Raw genomic sequence first — 21,624 nt, forward strand, 5'->3', positions numbered from 1 at the left:
TCTTTGGTGGTCTCGGAAGGTGGGTATTTGGTATGTTTTCTGAATCAATCTCTAATAAATGTGAACTCTAAGGTGTTTCACCTATTGGAAGCCCCCCCCCCACACGATAAAGACTGACGAGACTTCCACATGTATGGCTCATGGTGATATGCAGATGATGTTGCTAGAAACTTTGAAAAATCCCTGTGAGGTCTCCTAAAGGGTCTGGTCCAACTGCAGGTCTACCTCAGAATACCAACTTCAGTGGCTTCTCACCACTTTCTGGAAAGAAAGCACATCTTCCTCACAAGGGAAGGTGATTCCTCTTGCACTGGGCCTCTAATAAATATTACCAGAAACCTACATCTTTAGCCTCTGAACTTGAATGGAAGAGCAGAAGGCAGTTTCCCATTGGAACCCCAAGATCTGATTTTTCAGGGGTTGAAAAAAACCTTTAAGCATTAATTAAGTGAGGTCATTTAAAAGAAAGATTCTTTGGTGGTGGTGGGGGAGGTTATAACACAGGCATGTAAACTGGGACTGAATTATAACCATGGAACAGATTAATTAAACCCTTGTGGAAAATTTATGGAAAAGGACAGGATTAGGTTAAACATGGCTATTACCTCAGCTCTTTTATATCAGCTTATTAGAAAAAAAAAAAAAAAAAAGAAAGACCAGGGCTGGAGATATGGCTTAGTGGTTACAGTGTTTGCCTGCAAAGTCAAAGGACCCTGGTTCAATTCCCCAGAACCCACATAATCCAGATGCAAAAGGTGGCCCCTGTGTCTGGAGCTTGTTTGCGGTGGCTGGAGACCCTGGCATACCCATTCTCTCTCTCTCTGTCTCTCTCTCAAATAAATAAAACTTAAAAAAAGAAAGAAAGAAAGAAAAAAAACCAGTATAGCCCTTAAAAGTGAAAGTTATGAGCTGGGCATGATTGGTGCACACCTTTAATCCCAGCACTCAGGAGGCAGAGGTAGGAGGATCACTGTGAGTTCGAGGCCACCCTGAGACTACACAGTGAATTCTAGGACAGCCTGAGCTAGAGTGAAACCTGACCTCAAAAAATAAAAAAATAAAAATAAAAATAAAATAAATGTTATGGGCTGGAGGAATGGTTTAGCAACTAAGGTGTTTGCTACAAAGCCAAACAACCTAGGTTACATTCCCCAGAACCTATGTTAGCCAGATGCACAAGGGGCGCATGCGTCTGGAGTTTGTTTGCAGTGGCTGGAGGCCCTGGTGTGCCCATTCCCTCTCTATGTCAAATAAATAAATAAAAACAAATAAATATTTCTTAAAAAATGAAGGCTATGTAGAACTGCATATATCTCATTACTCCAAAAAAAAAAAGTCCTTTAAAATAAGTGAAGAGAGTAGATTCAGAAATTCCATCAATTTCCACTGGGGCTTAATTTTTGTTTCTTCAAAGACAGCACATATAATTTAAAAACTGTACTACGAGGGACAGCCACAACTTAAGGGTGAAGACATAAACGATGCAGGCCAGTGTATGGTCTGAGTTTGCCGTGGATCTGGACAGAAGAAGTTGTATTTTAGTACGAGGGTGGAAGGACTTAGTCATAGTTTGCTGCTGGACAGGTGGACTAATAGAATCAAATATGGGAACTGTCCCGTGTGCTTCACTCAGGATGCACAGGTTTGAGAAAGGGAGGAAGGCCTGGTCACCATCCCCATGCTTGCTGTACTGCATGGAAAATACTCCACCTCTAAGCAGACAAACAGCTCATTATGGGGAGAATTTAAAATGCCAACTTGGGCTGGAGAGATGGCTTAGTGGTTAAGCGCTTGCCTGTGAAGCCTAAGGACCCCGGTTCGAGGCTCGGTTCCCCAGGACCCACGTTAGCCAGATGCACAAGGGGGTGCACGCGTCTGGAGTTCGTTTGCAGAGACTGGAAGCCCTGGCGCGCCCATTCTCTCTCTCTCCCTCTATCTGTCTTTCTCTCTGTGTCTGTCGCTCTCAAATAAATAAATAAAAAATTTTGAAAAAAAATAAAATATCAACTAACATTAAAATTTAAAAAAAAAATCTACTTCAATTTTGCTAAGTGCAAGGAAGCACACCTATAATCCCAACCCTCTGGGGGCAGAGGTTGAAGGATTGTGAAAATTACTGATAGACTGAAATGGCCTAGGTTGGTCTTGAATTTGTTAGAGAACTAAGGCTTTGATCTTCCTGCTTCTACTTCCCCAGTGTTGGGATCACAGGCATGTATCACCATGATGCCCTGCTTCACATGGTGCTGGGGGCGGGGGGTTGCATGATGTGCAAGCACTTTACCAACTGAGCTACAAACTTCAAGGGTTGTAAGTTCAAGGCCAGCCTGGGTACATGGCAAGACCTTATCTTATATATGGGCTCAACGTGGGAAAATTGCAAACTTGACATTTGACGGTGAAGAAGTTCTAATGAGAGGGCGGGATGGGAGAGAAAAAGCAGGGAGCCAAGCAGACACTGACTTTAGAAACACCCATTGATTTTATTCCAAAAGAAATACTCTGAAACAGTATCTCCCCTGACTTCTGAACGACACGTCACTGGTACTCATGTGTGTCTTTGCTGGTCTCATGCCTCCCCTTTCATGGGGCTATGCCTTTCTGTACGTAAAAGATTTTAATTAATTAATTTATTTATTTATTTATTTATTTGAGAGCGACAGACACAGAGAGAAAGACAGATAGAGGGAGAGAGAGAGAATGGGCGCACCAGGGCTTCCAGCCTCTGCAAATGAACTCCAGACGCGTGCGCCCCCTTGTGCATCTGGCTAACGTGGGACCTGGGGAACCGAGCCTCGAACCGGGGTCCTTAGGCTTCACAGGCAAGCGCTTAACCGCTAAGCCATCTCTCCAGCCCCGTAAAAGATTTTTATTCAGGTCTTCCAGCTTTGAGCCCTTGAGACCACAACTGTGCTAAAGTGCTTCACATTACTTTTTATCCTATGTCTGTATTTTTAAGAATCTGCTAAAGCCCATTTACTATTGCCCTTCCAGAGTCCAACATGGTAATTAGCTCTCATGACGACTAAATAATTCCTAAAAATTCCTCCCCTAAAAACAAAACAAAGGAAAAAAAATCCAGAACCACCAAGACATCAAATTACATGCATGTTCCCATGATATGGACCATCAGTTAAAAAAAAAAAAAAAAAAAAAAAAAAAAACAGGTTTTCATAAAGACACTTAAATTCTGTAATTCTGCCAATGCAGCTAGGGCACCGGGCAATGAGTTTGTTGTGGTGAGGTATGGGCATGTGTGTTGGGGTTCCACCAATGCTCTCCACTGAGAGCTCCAAAGCTGGTCACTGAGGTTTCAGGACTCGAGTACGCACTACGGAGGCATCAAAGTAGTTGGTGGCTGGATGTTTCAATTAGACTTCATTGTCTTTTGCTCTAAATCTTAATAACCCTTGTAGAGCCCAGCCACTTTGCTTAGAATGTTGTTAGTGTACCAGTGCTGGTTTCCTAGGCGGGAGATATATGCAGGAATCCTTCTTTCCTAAATGATCAGTGGAAAAGTCCTTCATTCACACAAGAGTAGTCTACCATGGCTAAATCCTCTATAGCAACCAAACTCTTTAATTTTCCACATCATGGTTCTCCTGATTCAAGGAACAAATGGGTATCTGGTCAGTTTGCCAAAGATTCAGCTGCAGTGTCCGAGAAAGGGAGAAAGCATTTTAAACACATTTTCACAGCTCTGTGATGGCTAGCCTCCAAAGTGAACATGGACGGACCCAAGCTGCATACTAAAATGGAGTTTACAACCGAAATCATCCAAAAGGCACTCTCTCAGTAACTTGTAATGAGTTTTCTAACCCCCACATACCAAGTGCGGCATAGCTAATGCTCTGGAAAACACTAACACGAAAATGAATAGAAATTTCGTAGCTGGCAATTACAACATGCCTTGTGGCCCCAGCAGCAGGGCCATCTCTAGTAAGACAAAAACAGCAACACTCTCTCACCTATGAAATTGTTCCACTCGAAATCAAGGTCCCCTTGGTTGGCCAAACAGCCCCTCATGATGTTAGAGCAGTAGTTGTAACATGGCTTCACGGTCACGAGGCCCCGGCAATGGGAGCAGTAGATCATCTTCAACAGTGCTTGGGTACACTGGGCTGTGGGGTTCACCTAATGGGTGACAAGGAAGAAGAAAGTCGTGATGGGGCTAAAACAGACACACTATCCAGTTGACATTGAACGACTGGCCATGAACTTGAGGATGAGTTATTACCGATCACAGTTTGGAGGCCTGACTTGCCTCTGAGGGAAGTGAAAGCGATTGAAGTTAAGCAAATGGAAGTTGGGTGCTGGAAAGTTGGAGTGGGAGTCGGGGGTGAATCCTGCATGACTTTATTTTTATTTGTTTATTCAAAGCCTGCCGTGCTTAGAATATAAGCTCGTACCGCCGAGTTATGCCCTTAGTTGATCACACGACCTTCAGTGACCAATCTGTCAGTTACCTTGTAAATGCTTATTTCTCTCATAACCCCTCCCCCTGTATGAAGCTTCCAGTCTTCTCCTCTCACCACGCATATGCACCACCTGCTCTGGGCCCTACAATCACTACTTAATGGAGCCAGGCTGCAATACAGGAGGCACATCTTCTCAAATAATGATTACAAGACTGTCCTTTGATCTTTAACCTTCAACCATGTTTTTCAAACATACTTTCTGTGTTCTTTGTTCTCTGTCTCAGAAGATGAAATTAATGCATTTTACAGGGGAACTGGGACCTTGGGCAAGCTTGGAAGCAGTAGAGCGTGGAGTGCTCAGGGAACACATGATGGAAGAGGAAGAGGTGAGGCTTCTGTTAAACCTGGAAGTAGCCACTGGATTTCAGTACAGATCATCCCCAGAGAGGGCAGTGGAATGAACAAAACCTCCCCAGAATGTGCACTGTGGCTTTTTCTGAATGAGATGGAGGGATTTGGGACAAGAATATCTGATGTGACAAGGCCACTGAGAAATCCTGCTGGAACGGAGCTGATAACCTCCTCCATGTAGAACAGCTGACAGCAAGCTGAAAGAAGCCAGGCTGCATGCAGTTCAATGGGGGAGAAAGAAATCACCAGTGAAGATACTCAACAGTGGACACTACAAACCTTATATTTGGCCAGCCGGGCCAAATGAGCCAACAGATGCAATAATGGAATGTTTGTTATGAGGGAAACCAACTGCCCTCTAATTGGACTGGAGGCCTGCTCCACAAGAGGGAATACATCCCTGATACTGCAAACTTAAAACAGGGATAGTCATGAGCCCTGGGGGGGGGGGAGAGAGTAACATCTGCTGATGTCTGGATAAATGTATATACTACGCTTATCAAACTGCCCAGTAAGCACTTCTCTTAATGTTCATACCCTTATATTAATGCTACTCTCACTTTGGGTAGAGAATCTTCTCTTTTCAGATGGCAGTGACTTTGGGACAACTCCGAACATACCATGGTGCTGCAAAGAAGTGACTGGAGTACTGAGGAATATCTCGATCACACCTACCTACACAAGACCATCCTAAGGGGAGGAAAAGATCAGGACATCAAAATAAAAGAGAGACTGATTGAGAAGGGGAGGGGATATGATGGAGAATGGAGTTTCAAAGGGGAAAGTGGGGGGAGGGAGGGCATTACCATGGGATCTTTTTTTTTTATAATCATGGAAGATGTTAATAAAAACTGAGGGGGAAAAAACAACAAAACATAAAAAAAAAGAAGATCTGATGCATAGGAGTACATTGTGCAGCGAGAATTTATTACGGCTTGAATACTAAGCAGACACAGAGATCCCCTATGATAGCACTGTGGGGAGGGAAACAGTACTAAGTGACGCCAGGCTAGCCACCCTCTGCAGAGAAACGGCGTAAGGTTTCATTGTTCTAATTCTGTAATGTGAAATTGCTTGGGAGCATACGTTCATCTCCACAAATGCTTAGAGAGGGTCACAGCTAGGTATCACATGCTTACAGCTAACTGACCGTTCCTCGCTTACTTTCTGTCCCACTCCCCTCTTCTGGAGACTTCATCAGAAGATTACTGCATTCTTCCCTATCAATATCAACCAGTTCTTCAAGTGCTGATTTTAGAAACATACAGTATAACAGGGAACAGATGCTGGTCCACAGGGTGGCCCACAATGCGCTTCACCTGCTCTGGTGAGTCACTTAGAAACAGGAGCAGATGATTAGTACTGTCAGGAGAAAAACTGAACATTGTCAGGTACGTATATACACGCGCACATGCACATGCGCACACACGTACCCTCTGATTTATTCCAAACAGGACTGGAACCTAAAAGGGGAAAGCACAGGCAACAACAAGCTGGTAACTGTATACGCTAAAGTCAACATTCTCTACAAAGAATCAGGATTTTTTTTTCCACAGTTTTAACCAGTCCCAAATGTTTTTCTAGGCATTAAATTAGTCCTTTTAACTGTGTATTAATGTACAGTAAAATCTTGGCTAACCAATACCCTTGAGGAATGGCTCTCTAGATAACTCGATTTTCTGGATAGCTACAAATTCATTCTTTTAGAGTCACACATTGTTAGGACTTTGATACTCGTCCATCTCTCATTTTACAGATGAGCAATCAGGCCTCAAGGATGGAGCGGGGCCCAAGTCACAGGACCACAGAAGTCCGTGTTGGAACAGACCCTAGCAATCAATGAACACTGCTCTCATACTTAAGAGATGAGAACATTGAAGTAAAAGAGAGTATAACAATGGCAGACATTACTGATCCCAGGGCTGTACCTTACCAAATATTTGTGTCAAAAAGATTTCCCAGGGCTGGAGAGATGGCTTAGCGGTTAAGCGCTTGCCTGTGAAGCCTAAGGACCCCGGTTCGAGGCTCAATTCCCCAGGTCCCACGTTAGCCAGATGCACAAGGGGGCGCACGCGTCTGGAGTTCGTTTGCAGTGGCTGGAAGCCCTGGTGCGCCCATTCTCTCTCTCTCCCTCTATCTGTCTTTCTCTCTGTGTCTGTCGCTCTCAAATAAATAAATAAATAATTTAAAAAAAAAAAAAGATTTCCCAGATGTGTCACATTTGCCTGCTGTCTTAAAATCAGGATTGAAAAACCCTATGCTTACGCATTGCTAATTTTCTTCTATTAGTAGGCCTCCACATTTGTGAGACTGCTAAATGGCTGGATCTATCAGAAATGAAGGTTATGGTAAGAAGTTATGAAAAATATAAATGCATGCGCAGGGCGTGGTGGCGCACGCCTTTAATCCCAGCACTCGGGAGGCAGGGGTAGGAGGATCGCTATTAGCTTGAGGCCACCCTAACATGACATAGTGATTTCCAGGTTAACCTGGGCAAGATTGAGGCCTTACCAGGAAAAATATATATAAATATATGCCTCTAACCCCAAACTTGGGAAACTGAGGCAGGTCACTGCGCATGGCAAAGTGAAGCCCTGTCCCAAACCAAAAAAGAAAAAGAGGAGGAGAGAACAAAGGGGAGGATATTATGGAACAGAACTTTTCATTATTACATATTGTGCTTAAAAGAAGATAATGCCCAGGTAAGAAGAAATACAGGGCTGGAAAGATGGCTTAGTGGTTAAGCGCTTGCCTGTGAAGCCTAAGGACCCCTGTTCGAGGCTCGGTTCCCCAGGACCCACGTTAGCCAGATGCACAAGGGGGCGCACGCGTCTGGAGTTCGTTTGCAGTGGCTGGGGGCCCTGGCGCGCCCATTCTCTCTCTCTCTCTCTCTCTCTCTCTCTCTCTCTCTCTCTCTCTCTCTCTGTCACTCTCAAATAAATAAGAATGAACAACAACAACAAAAAAAGTGCAGAAAGCTAAAATGCCTATGAATAGTTATTGAGCACCTACTGTTTGCCAGTGATTAGTAAGGCATTCATTTGTGTGAGGTATCAAAGCAAGTAAGAATGATATGGGATCTGTTCTATAAAACACAAAGACATCCCACAGTGAAATGGACCTTTAAGAAGCGAATGAAAAATTTAACTCAAGATAATTATATTCAAGAAACTTTTGCCCAAAGCTCTTTCCTATTCTTTATTGGGACAGGGTGGGGGAGAGCAACCTAGTGTAACTGTGAGTCAAAACACACAGGCAGTCGACCTCCTAACGCCACCCCTAAAATCATCTGATGAAGTCTTCAGTTTTAAAAGCAGACACAAAATGAAATGTCCCAGTTTGCTTTTATGAAAGGAAGATCATAAAGCTGGGTTTGGCAAAGTTTCGCCATTTTATTCTTTGGCGAAGTATGGCTCAGGCTCTGCACGTGATTTGCTGTGTAACTACTAAAATGATCACAAGGCACTTGGCTATTAACATGCTATATGGAAACACTAAATAATACCAGAACTGAAAAGAGAGACGGAGAGGTTATAAGAAAACTGGGACAAGAAAGGATGTATAAAATACCAAAGCGAGAGAAAATCCATCTTTCTTCTCACAGACACTCATCAGACCACCATGCCTGGGGTCACACGGAGGGGATTCAGAACCTGGGAAGCAAGGACCTAGTACCAAGGGATGGAATTTTCAGCAGCCATGAGAACTAAGCAGGAAAGAGTCCCGATCAAGGCCTCATCTCTTTCAATAAGGCTAACATTCCAAGCCTTGATCAGAGGGCAGGACAGCCTCTATATTCTGATCTCTCACCACTTCCAGGGTAAAAGCAAATGGCCATCTCTGGGATGGCTTCTTAATAAGAAGCCAGGCTGGTTTGTGATGAACCAAAGGTGTGCCACTTCCCTTGGGAAGAAAACACCAAGCAACACTGTATAGGACTGCAATTTAAATTCTCTTTTTTTGTTGTTCATTTTATTTTTTTAAATAATTTATTTGAGAGTGATAGAGAGAGAAAGGGGCAGAGAGAGAGAGAGAGAGAGAGAGAGAGAGAGAGAGAGAGGAGAGAATGGGTGCAGCAGGGCCTCCAGCCCCTGCAAACGAACTCCAGACGCATGCGCCCCCTTGTGCATCTGGCTAACGTGGGTCCTGGGGAATCGAGCCTCGAACTGGGGTCCTTAGGCTTAACAGGCAAGTGCTTAACCGCTAAGCCATCTCCCCAGCCCAATTTAAATTCTCTTGTGGCATAAGTGGCAAGTGTCTCAGGTCTCATTGATGCAATGGTGGCTCTTACTGCCTGTCACATGATAATATCCCACCTACTGCTAGGTGGTCTCCTCACATTTCCAGGGATCTATTATCTTGTTCATGAGCAAACGTACAGAGCATCAAGTCACACTTCATTCTGGGACCTTGTGTTGAAGAGAAACTCAAATTCATTCACACTATGCCCTGGCAAACATCAAACTCAATTCTGGGAGGCCGAAACCCAAGTAGGAGCTCATGCCACACAGGGATTGACAAAAGAGCCACCACACTCCAGGGCCTTTTTTTAGTCCTTAGATTTATCCTCTAAGGCACAGCATGCCAGTTAAAATGTTCGATGTGATGATCACATTGGGCACAGCTCTAAGCTAGTAGTTGACATGTTTTTGTTTTATTTAGAAGGGTATGTTGAACACAGGAACATCAGAACCCTTGGGGCTTTGGGGAAGAACAGGGGCGGAGGCTATGATTGCTTTTTATTTTTTTAAAAGGTCACAATTTTTAGACTTCTCTCAGAGTTGCAATAGTTATTTCTTCAAGATCATATAAAGACTAAACAGGAAAAGGGAAACAATACACCTCTTTTTTAAACAAAAAGAATGATTTAAGCTGCTCAGAGGGGGGGGATGCTTAATTTTTATGACTACATGGTTAAAAGGGTCTAGGTGTGAAGATTTCAGGAAATAATTATTTTATGACAGTTACTACAGATAGCTTTGGCTAGGTTTTACTCATTCATCTGCTGCACTTATGAAGTACTTCCTATGTCTCAGGTTGTGGCCTAAGGGTCCTACATGTATTAACTCACTTAAACCTAAAAATATTCATGAGGCACATATTAGTATCTCATCTTGCAGAAGAAGTTGAGGGAGGCCCAAACGTAAGAGACTCACATAAAATTATTCAAATAAACTGCAAAGAACCAAGCTTTGAACTCAGGTCGTTTGGTTCTAGAGTTTGTGTGCTTGATGTCTGTGGTGACGTGAATGTAATATGTCTCCCACAGTCTCATGTGTCTGTGAAAAATCTGGCACATTTTTGGAGTCTTGCTGGAAGAGGTGGGTTCCTGGGGCAGGTCTTGGTGGATCATAGCCCAGTGTGGCTGCACATGTTTGAGTTCCCCTTCTTTTTATTTTATTTTTATTTTTGTTTATTTATTTGAGAGCGACAAAGAGAAAGAATGGCATGCCAGGTCCTCCAGCCACTGCAAACGAACTCCAGATGCGTGCGCCCCCTTGTGCATCTGGCTAACGTGGGTTCTGGGGAATCAAGCCTCGAACCAGGGTTCTTAGGCTTCACAGGTAAGCGCTTAACCGCTAAGCCAGCTTTCCAGCTCCCTAGTTCCCTTTCTTGCTTATGTGGAGATGCGAATGCCAGCTCTTCGTTCCTGCCATAATGAAGCTTCCTCTTAAAACCGCAGGCCACAGGTAAAACCTTTCCTTCCCTATGCTGTTTCTGGTTGGGTGTTTTGTCCCAGCAACTAGAAGGTAACTGCCACAACTCCATTGATGTGTATCTTTTTGTTGCTGTTTTTCTTTTTTCAGTAATAGGGAATGAACATGCTAGGAAAATGTTTTGCTCCACACCCCTTTGCTGAGCATGGCTCATTACTGTGATATGAGTGAGTGATTACTTTAGAGTCATGGACCATAGGAGGCTTGTGAGCAGCAACATGGGTCTGGTCTTCCTGTTTAGCTCTCACATTTCCCTCATTGTCCCCACACACAGTGAACATTAAGCTAGGGGCTGTATGCTTTGTAGAGGTAATTTGTGTTTTTAAAGTTTACTGATGAGATGGCAGTGACCTTGAGATGACTCAGAAGGCGTCATAGTGCTGGAAAGAAGTGACTGGAGTACTGAGTAACATCTTGATCACACCTTCCAAGGCTCAGGGTCTAATGCGGAAGAGGTGGCGGAAAGAATGTAAGAGCTAAAGGAAGGGTAGGACTCCTTACAACGTGCTCCTCCAGACACAAAATGGCCTGGATATCCATGACCCCACAGTGCCTGACACTACCTACACAAGACCATCTTAAGAGGAGGAAAAGATCATGACATCAAAATAGAAGAGAAACTGATTGAGATGGGGAGAGTATATGATGGGGAATGGAGTTTCAAAGGGGAAAGTGGGGGGAGGAAGGGTATTACCATGGGATATTTTTTAAAATCATGGAAGATGTTAATAAAAATTGAGGAAAAAAAAAGTTTACTGATGAAATGCATCAACTTATGGGAGATCAATTTGGGAGTAGTCCATATTAACTAGATACTTGGGTGACAAGGTATATTACTTAATGAAACAGTAATGACTTACTGTTCCATGTACTAGGTGAGAGAAAAGATGTAATTACAGAGTATTTCCACCAGCCTCTGCTCACAAAGTATTGCAAGGCTCAAGAAGACAGTACTGGGCATGGGGGAAACAAGATGGGGTGTACCTCAGAGGGACAACACTTCATATCTAGCACTAAAATGTCCTCTTTGACAAAACGTAGAAAACAATTTGCATTTTACCAAAGTTCTAAAATTTGGAAAGAATTATAGCCAAATGTAGCAGAGAAAATGAGTTCTTACTATAAGGGTCATGATTTATAGCAGGAAAAGGGTTTCACTCTGGAAGAATGAAAATGTTTGTTGACTTTGAAAGGGTGGAAAGGCAGCAACATATCCGGACTAAATACTTCTGTATTAACTCAAGTATCAAAATCATTCTGAGGGCTGGAGAGATGGCTTAGCGGTTAAGCACTTGCCTGTGAAGCCTAAGGACCCCAGTTTGAGACTCGATTCCCCAAGATCCACGTTAGCCAGATGCACAAGGGGCACACACATCTGGAGTTAGTTTGCAGTGGCTGAAGGCCCTGGTGTGCCCATTCTCTCTGTCTCTCTCCCTCTCCCTCCCTCCCTCTCTCTCTCTCTCTCTCTCTCTCTCTCTCTTGCTCTCAAATAAATAAATAAATAAAAATGATCAAAAAAAAAACTTTAAAAAATCAATCTGAGCTATTGACCCACACTGACAATTTGTTAATCTCCATATCCCAAGGCTTAGAAACTCCTTCAAGAATGACCAAGAGCCTTCTAAACATTAAGGCAACCCTAAGAGGGACTTTAGAATGTCAGATTTTCAGAGCCAGACTGTCTACTATGGGAAAAGGCAGTGGGGAAGAATTTTATTTCTTTTTGAAGATATCAAGGCTCTTTTAAAAGTACTTATTGGGCTGGAGAGATGGCTTAGCGGTTAAGCGCTTGCCTGTGAAGCCTAAGGACCCCGGTTCAAGGCTCGGTTCCCCAGGTCCCACGTTAGCCAGATGCACAAGGGGGCGCACGCGTCTGGAGTTCGTTTGCAGAGGCTGGAAGCCCTGGCGCGCCCATTCTCTCTCTCTCCCTCTATCTGACTTTCTCTCTGTGTCTGTCGCTCTCAAAGAAATAATTAAAAAAAAAAACTTTAAAAAAAAAAGTACTTATTGTAGGCTAGGGTATAGCTCAGTGGTTGAGAGGCACTACAAAAAAAAAAAAAAAAAAGCCATTTCATCCCTGCCTTCCTGAAGATGTGCTTGTTCCATGACATCTGCTGGCCATATCTGCTATAAAAAGCCTTCGCAGAACAGTCTCCTTCTCTGTAGACAATCTTCTTTTAACAGAGATTGAGCCTTTCTACCAAATAACCTGCATTTTCCAAACACCACATTAAAAAAAAAAAACTACAGCAAGAAGCCTACAAAAAGAAAAATGCTGGAGCAGTCTTGCCACAGCCTGGATTTCATTTCAGTAATTCAGAACAAGCCTTAAGCTACATTACACAGTGATGGTAGTCAGTAAGCTGCACTGAAGTTAGAAACACATTGCTGTATAGTTTATTCCAGCTCCTAACATGCATTCATTGCTGCTTTTTTTTCTTTTTTTTTGCACAGCCACTTATACCAAACAAACAGAAAAGGTCTAGATTTTATCTGTTGCTTGGTAACATAAGCACCCAATAAAAACAACAGGAAATAGTTCCCAAAATTATGGTAAGAGCAAGAGATAGGGAACCAACCCTTGTTGTGGGGATGTGATGAGTTTATTCTGCAATTTCCTAAAGAGTTTTGGATGCTATGCACACACACAAAGAAACAAGGATGAGAAGTTCCCTCCTAGTGATCTGATAATAGAATTGTGAAGGCAGAATGGAAAGCACAACATTGACAGAGATTAAAGGTGTACTTGAAAGTATGTCTGAATTCTGTCTGACATGACTAGCCTCAGTTATGATCCATAACTTGAAGCATCATTGCACTAACCCCCTTGAAGATATTTTGAAAATCTTTTTTTACATAGTACTGTAACAAAGACATTGTCATACATGTATATACTGTATGGCACACATATTCTTCCTATAATTCCCTACTCTCCCCTACTAATCCTCTTTGTTCCTCTAGACAGTTTTGCTTCTACTTCCATGTCATATATCCACACATAATTTTATGCATCTATCTAAAATTGAGGGCAGACAAATAAGGTGGAAATATGTTATTTGTCCTTCTGAAACTAGTTCAACTCCCTCAATATGAATTTATTCAACCCTGGACATCTCTTGCTCACTTGCTATCCCTATCCTTACCATAGCTTGAGACCCACTTTGCTCTTCGCATTTCTAAACTTTACGAGTGTGGGTGACAAAGAATATTAAAGGTGGAGTGGAAGTATATACTTGGTTTCCTTGAAGGCTTTTTTATGTTGAAGGCTTTCAAAAAGTTATACTTATGATGATTTGAGGAAATGGCAAAATAATTTGTCTAGTACTCATGCAGGTGTTGGGGCCCTATGAAGAAAGGGAAATGAAGGGGGATCAGTGGAAATTGTTTTTCAAGGCAGGACAGTCATCCCAATGGTAAGGCACCCAATTCTAATTATAACCCATGTCGTTTGGGTGGGGGTGTATCCACAGTCCCATTACACTAATGTTAATCGAAACCATGGGAATGCAACTCTTTGGCATAGGAGCTATTAAGTTTCATGATGCATGTGACCACTTGTGCATTTCTTTTTTTTTTAATTTTTATTTATTTATTTATTTATTTGAGGGCGACAGACACAGAGAGGAAGACAGATAGAGGGAGAGAGAGAATGGGCGCGCCAGGGCCTCCAGCCTCTGCAAACGAACTCCAGATGCGTGCATCTGGCTAACGTGGGACCTGGGGAACCGAGCCTCGAACTGGGGTCCTTAGGCTTCACAGGCAAGCGCTTAACCGCTAAGCCATCTCTCCAGCCCCACTTGTGCATTTCTTAAAGCCCACAGTAGACATGCTCCTTCCAGGCAAAACTGCTGCTACAGGCAGGTAAGTAAGAAATGGGTCACGAACCATGACAGATAAAGATGGAACAAGTCATACAAAGATGTGCAGCACCAGGGTATTCTTGAGCCACCTGTTACTAATCAAGGGCACTTCTCTGCAGTTTTGGATCGTAACGCTCAAAGGAGGGAGATAAAGCCACTGGGGGTCTGAGCCTAGGAAAACCGAAGTGAGTCTAGGCAGTGCCCTTCTCGATGGCGAAGGGAAGCTTGCAGGTGCTAATGGCTGTGGCAAAGGCTCAAACCATGGCTGAACTTGGAACTGCAACCCTTTCGTTGCAAAGGTAAGCTGGGAAAGCAGTGTGCCCACTCGTGAAGAGAAAGTAAGACCTTCCCCAAGGAAAGGATTCGGTGAGCAGCCAAAGGCCAGGATGCTTTATATATTTGACCTTACAGAGCTCTTTGTAGATAAGTGGACAATTTGGGCCTCTTCAATTAGCAAACACATTTCCTAGTCTGAAAGGCTTTTTTCAGGCTCAAGACCGTTAATTGTATTGTGCTCCAAAAGATGGTGTGCTCACCTCTTAGGATGTTCTCTTTCCAGCTGGGAATGGCAGATGGGCAGGGGTTAGCAGAAGTGGATGCCCACCTATGTAGTAATCTCTGGTGAGCACTTCCAGCGCTCGAGAATCAGAATGCTAGGAATTACAGGGATTTTTTTTCACAAGTGCAACCTGAAATACTTTTGACAACCAGGTCATTTCCTGTGTTCCTCATGCCACCAGTTTAAATTCTGCTTAGCTGGTAGTCGTACTCAAAGAGTTGATGTAATAACATTTTTGCACACTTTCTGCTACACAGAAACGTTCCATACAAGATTGATTTCGACACGATTCATAGTTTATCATCTCGAAAAAGTGATTTGATGCCTATGTTTTGCTTTTATTTTATTTGAGTAACAGAAATCAACTTGGGCGAATGGCTTGGTTTCAAATCAGTCCTTTGGTACAGATGAAGCTCAGGAGTGAAGCCCTAAAAGGTCTGTGATTTTTTGCAATGCATGTGTACATGTGTGTGTGCGTGTGCATGTGCGAGTGAACAGCCCCTGGTGACATTCCTTAGGTGTGTTACCCACCTCTTTTTAATACCAGATCTCTCATTGGCCTGGGTGTTTCCAAGTAGGTTCCACTGATTGGCCAGTGATTCCAGGGATTCCTCCTGTCTCTGCCTCTTCAGTGCGCACCATCACACCTGGCATTTTAGATGGGTGCTGGGGATTTGAACCCAGATCCTCGTGCTTGTGGGGCAAGCACTTGACTGACTCCGATATCTAGTTCTCCTGCCCACTAAAACATTATTTTTAGCTAAGTAATTGGCAAATCGCCTTTCCATATGTAAATGAAGTCACAGAGTTTATGTAAATCTATGAAAAGATCTCTTAGGCAGACATAAGGATGGAATGAATAGAGAATAGATATCAATTCTGAAAAAAAATATCATAAAGGTTTCTTATTCCCAAAAACTAACACTGGAACTCAGAGTTGGCCAATGGAATGAAACCACGTTTCAAACCCTTACGTAGGGCGTTACACACACAGCATGCAGATGCACATATGTATATACAGACATCTAAAGCACACGGGGCCACCCTTCCATCTGTTCAGCTTAAGATGAAGTGAGGAAGTGCTCAAGGGGGCACCATGTTCCAGGTGCGGTACAACATACATGACATGGATCTTGGTTGATTTATTCATTAATTAATTGTATGCTGCTTTGGGACTGTGACCTAAGTTCTTCCAAGATGAATGGTGATTGCTCATGTTGGCAGAAGTGCAAGGATCAGGTTATTGCTTTGACTATAACAATTCCCTTACTGATGCCTCCAGAGGCTTACAAAACAATGAAAATATCAGGAAAGGAAAGGAGTGGACAAAAGCAGATTGCAATGTTTCCTGATGATTTAAAGCCTGGAGATGAGAGAAGCCATCAATGAATCTGTAGGATCACCCGATTCCAGGAAGAAGACCAGAACAGAACCAGCTCTTTTTGATCTTTTGCTTCCCCCTGGTCAGCACTGGTTCCCTCTCTAAGGTGACAGTACATTCTGTGCATACCTGGTTGCTCTTTAACAATTAGTAGTACCTGTTTGGGAATTTTTGTTAATAAGCACCTGGTGACATAGAAAATAAGCAGAGGTAGGAGGATTGCCAGGATTTCAAGGCCACCCTGAGACTACAGAGAGAATTCCAGGTCAGCCTGGGATAGAGTGAAACCCTATCTCAAAAAAAAAGAAAGGAAGGAAGGAAGGAAGGAAGGGAGGGAGGGAGGGAGGGAGGGAGGGAGGGAGGGAAAGAAAGAAAGAAAGAAAGGAAGGAAGGAAGGAAGGAAGGAAGGAAGGAAGGAAGGAAGGAAGGAAGGAAGGAAGGAAGGAAGAAAGAAAAGAAAAGAAAAGAAAAGAAAAGAAAAGAAAAGAAAAGAAAAGAAAAGAAAAGAAAAGAAAAGAGAAGAGAAGAGAAGAAAAGAGAAGAAAAGAAAAAAATAAGAGAAGAAGAAAAGATTTACTTTGGATAATAAATGAACAAATTCTAAGTCATTTTAACTGTAGATGATTTTTATGGCACGCAAGCCAGGGGCTACTTTATTTAAAATATTTTATTTTTTAAATTTATTTGAGAGAGAGAGAGAGTGAGAGAGAGAGAGAGAGAGAGAATGGACACACCAGGGTCTGTAGCCAATGCCAACATATTCCAGATGCATGTGGCTTACGTGGGTACTGTGAGGTTGAACTTGGGTCCTTAGGCTTCACAGACAAACGCCTTAACGCTAAGCCATCTCTCCAGCCCAAGGGGCTAATTTTATGGTGTTTATAGTGCTGTACGGTTTTGATGCTGGCCTTTTGTCCAGTCAGCAAGGCAACTAGTGGCCAAAACACAAACCATTATGCCTGTGTTAGTTAGCCTGGCTTTGGAGGAATGCTTCACAAGTTGGTTTTCCCTTTGAGAAGTTAAAGAAAAAAAAAACCTACTAAGCTCTTAATCTTACCTGCAGTATATCTATCTGCTTATTCCCTGGTATTAGGTCATGGAAGGGTAGTGTCACAAGAGTCTTCCCAAATGTTCAGGGCTTAAGCAACAGTTCAGTGGATAATCACTGGCCTAGTGCATACAAGGCCCAGGGTCCCACTCCGAGCACTGCAAAAACAAACTGCCCATGTCACTGAGGCAGAAGAATAATTGATATCTTATTAATGTAGCCCTGCAAAGAATCTCTGGGAAGAAAAGACACAGAGGCACAGGAGACTTCTCCCAAATTACCATGTTGTTTCATGGACTGGTAATCACATAAAGTCATGGTCAAGGCCAGTGCAGTGTACATTAATTGTTATGAGAAACTCTGTCTTCCAGAGAACTTCTGTGGACTCCTTATAATGAGGAAACTTCCTCACGGGTATCAAAAATTGTTTAGACTAAAACTAGTGGGTTCAAGTCTGCATGGTGTGTGAGTGTGGTGTGTGTGTGTGTGTGTGTGTGTATGTATTTTGCAAGAGGAAAAAATAAGCTAAAAAGAGAAGGAGGTTTGTGAAATCCCTTTTGAAAATTAACATTCCAAGTCAGCATACAACATACTTCTGTCTACAGAACAGCCAGGAAGGAAAATCACAGAAAATAGCCTTGATATATAAAGATGTTCAGAATAGTATTGTTGGGCTGGAGAGATGGCTTAGCAGTTAAGCACTTGCCTGTGAAGCCTAAGGACCCTGGTTCGAGGCTCGGTTCCCCAGGTCCCACGTTAGCCAGATGCACAAGGGGGCGCACGCGTCTGGAGTTCGTTTGCAGAGGCTGGAGGCCCTGGCTCGCCCATTCTCTCTCTCTCCCTCTATCTGTCTTTCTCTCTGTGTCTGTCACTCTCAAATAAATAAATAAATAATTTTTAAAAAACAGAATAGTATTGTTGAGTGCGTGTCTAAGGACAACATGTGGAAAGGGAGAAGCAAGAGACCAAGATAAGATTTTTCCTGAGCCAATGAAATTGTAGTGACTTATTTTTGGACTTTACCCAAAGTGTCTAAGATGAAACAAAACTAATCAAAAATAAACTCGGGGGGGGGGGGGCGGGCGGCTGGAGAGATGGTTTAGCGGTTAAGATGCTTACCTGTGAAGCCTAAGGACCCAGGTTCGATTCCCCAGGACCCACCTAAGCCACATGCACAAGGTGGTGCATGCATCTGGAGTCCATTTGCAGTGGCTGGAGGCTCTGCCATGACCATTGTCATGGCCCCCCCTCTCAAATATTGAAAAAATAAAAAAAATAATGAAATAAACCCCAAATGCATACGCCGCTTACCACAGAGACTTTGCTCACAACATCTCTTGCAACTGCCAATCCTTGTGCGAAAGTCCGGGCTGCAACAAACGCCCGTGTGACCTGCAGCTTCAGTTTCCGTGGGACGTCTCCAAAGGGCTTCAGCTGCTCTGTGTACTTGCTCACACATTCCAGATACTCGTCTGTAAAATGGTACTGGGAGTTTACCAGGCGGAACATCCTCTCCAGAAGGCGAGCCCAGAAGTCATTTAGCATTTCTTCCAGGTTCACGTTCCCTACCACGTAGTAGCGCTTCAACTCCACAAAGAGATCTTTAAACAGCTCTGCATTTTGCGTGTATAAGTGGCCATATGTCTTCACAAACATATCATTCAGGGATTTCTCTGCATTTTCAAGTAGTTCTTTGAAGAACTCTAAAAGCAAAAGCAAAAGAAATGAGAGAGAGAGATGGAAAAGGGTGTTTTAGCAATTAAATCACTGAGCTTTTCTGAGATAAATTTGAAACTGAAAAAAAAAAAACCCTCATCAAATTAAAAGGCATGTTCAAATATAGAATGAGTTTCTTCTGGGAAATGTGGCAGCTCAAAGCAGTTGTCAACGAAAAGGGACTTCCATGACTAGCTTTATTTCATGTGTCTACGTCTGAGAGAAGGGGAAAAGAAATTTTAAGCAGGACCTTCCTGGACATCACACAGCACTCCCTCCCTCTCTGTTCCCTCTTCTCCTCCTCAACAAGTTCAAGGCCAGCCTGGGCTACAGAAACAACAACAGAAGAACTGCATAGAAATGGGCACAAGATGTCTAAAACATACAGCTTCCTTTGCTTTTTACTGGAAGATTCTAAACCAAAGTGATTCATTCCCTTTAATTATAACCCAAGATCAGGACAAGTGTTTCAAAAATTATTGTTTTACTTGGATGTGAGGTTTTTCTTTTCTTTTCCTCTTCACTTACCAACATGGCATGCCTGAAAAATGCTTGAGGTCCTAAAACATAACTAACCAGCCCCAAAAGCAAGCACAAGTTTTCTGAAAATAATTTATTGGGTGTTTTCTCTTCAACATTCTACAAATGAGGGGTATCTAAGTTCACCTTAAGAATTCACATAATATTATCATAAGATTCTAAATTAAGATTTTTAAAGGCTGGGCGTGGTGATGCACACCTTGTTTCCTAGCACTCGGAAGGCAGAGGTAGGAGGATCGCCATGAGGTCGAGGACACCCTGAGACTACATAGTGAATTCCAGGTCAGCCTGAGCTAGAGTGAGACCCTACCTTGAAAAAGAAAAGAAGAAAAGATTTTTATAAAAAGCCCAGGATGGGCTTTTTTTGATTTTTTACTTTTTTGTTTATTTTTATTTATTTATTTGAGAGCGAGTGAGCGAGAGAGAGAGGGAAAGAATGGGCACACCAGGGCCTCCAGCCACTGCAAACAAACTCCAGATGCGTGTGCCCTCTTGTGCATCTGGCTAACGTGGGTCCTGGGGAATCCAGTGTTGAACCGGGGTCCTTAGGCTTCACAGGCAAGTGCTAAACCGCTAAGCCATCTCTCCAGCCCCATAAGATTCTTTTTAATGTGAGGGGGGAGGGAGAGAATAAGAAGAAAAAACAGGAAGGGAGGGAGGGAATACATAATGAATGTAACCATAACTTTGGTGTCCTTGTAAGATGACATGAGAAAGTAATTGAAAAATACAAACTAGAGTATCTAGCTACTTCAGATTTTTATGTTGGCCATTGCATATAATTATAGCCTGAATGTTGAAGAGTTTAATCTCTTTTTAAGTACAAGTGCCAAATTAGTTTTCTCTTGAAGCTTTTCTCAAGAACTTTCATAGAAACGGTATCTGTAACATTAATCATTCTTAGAGAATCTCTTGCCTGGTACAAAAATAAATACCTCATGATAACAAGCTCATAAGCAGGAAATATAATAAATACCACAGGAAAATGTAAGGACCAGATCAAATAAGGAACTGTGCCTAAGTGAACATAGACCAGAAGAAAATGTGATGCCTACTTCAAAGCCCCAACATTGGTGAGCTTATCACACTGTATTAGTGTTACAAAACTCTTATCTTCCTTCCCACGATGGGTGGATAAATCAGAAGCTGACAGATAATTCCAAATCATTTTGTTTGGAAATTCTGGACTGAGTATAGACAGATACATGTGTTTTTTTTTTCTTTTACATGCTGAGAGAGTCTGTGCCAACACCTCTGGAGCCCCTAATTCATCATTATGTGATTCCCTGAAATTTGAGGCTAAAGTCTATGGTCCCTCCTAGCGCCAAATTGTCAAAACTTGTCTCAGGATTTTTACTTTTACATGTGTGTGCATGTGGAGGTCAGAGGTCAATGGCAGATGGCCATCTCAATTGCTTTCCATGGTTTTCTTTGAGACAGGTTCTCTTGCTGAACCTAGAGTCTACCAATTCTATTTCACTAAGTACCAAGTGAGACCCAGGGATTCCCTATCTCTACCTCTCTAGCACTGGGATTATAAGTGTACCCCACCACATTTGCACATCGCCACACCTGCCTGACATTTTATGGGGGTTCAAACTCGGGCCCTTATGCTTTCCCCAACTGAGCCCCAAAGCCATCAATTCCCTGATGTTGTTGCTTTCCACCCTTCCTTTTCCTAGTGATTTTTTTTTTCTTTTGTATTACTACTGGTCTTTAATTTCCTGAGCTTTCCTCAGAGCAAGAAAGTGGATGCACCAACTTTATAGACGAAAAAAAAAAAAAAAAAAGCAAGTCCATGCATTGCCACTGGTATTTAAAAAAATATATTTATTTATTTGAGAAAGAGAGAGGGGGGGAGAGAAAGTGAGAATGGGCATGCCAGGGCCTCCAGTTACTGAAAATCCACTCCAGATGCATGTACCACCTTGTACATCGGGCTTTACGTGGGTACTGGGAAATGGAAGCTGGGTA

The 21,624-nt window shown here is 42.8% G+C and overlaps 1 protein-coding gene across 1 annotated transcript in view; it reads right to left on the reverse strand.

The window, feature by feature from the left end:
* Positions 1–21,624, reverse strand: part of Gpc4 (glypican 4) — a 142,049-nt gene that overhangs the window by 7,358 nt on the left and 113,067 nt on the right. The window contains exons 3-4 of the mRNA XM_004653980.3: positions 18,706–19,097; positions 3,969–4,134 (exon numbers count right to left, since the gene is read on the reverse strand). Of these exons, the coding sequence (XP_004654037.2) occupies positions 3,969–4,134; positions 18,706–19,097 (558 nt within the window). The remainder of the gene's footprint in view (positions 1–3,968; positions 4,135–18,705; positions 19,098–21,624) is intronic.

This window comes from Jaculus jaculus, chromosome X, assembly GCF_020740685.1.
Source record: "Jaculus jaculus isolate mJacJac1 chromosome X, mJacJac1.mat.Y.cur, whole genome shotgun sequence".
Classification (NCBI taxonomy): Eukaryota; Metazoa; Chordata; class Mammalia; order Rodentia; family Dipodidae; genus Jaculus; species Jaculus jaculus.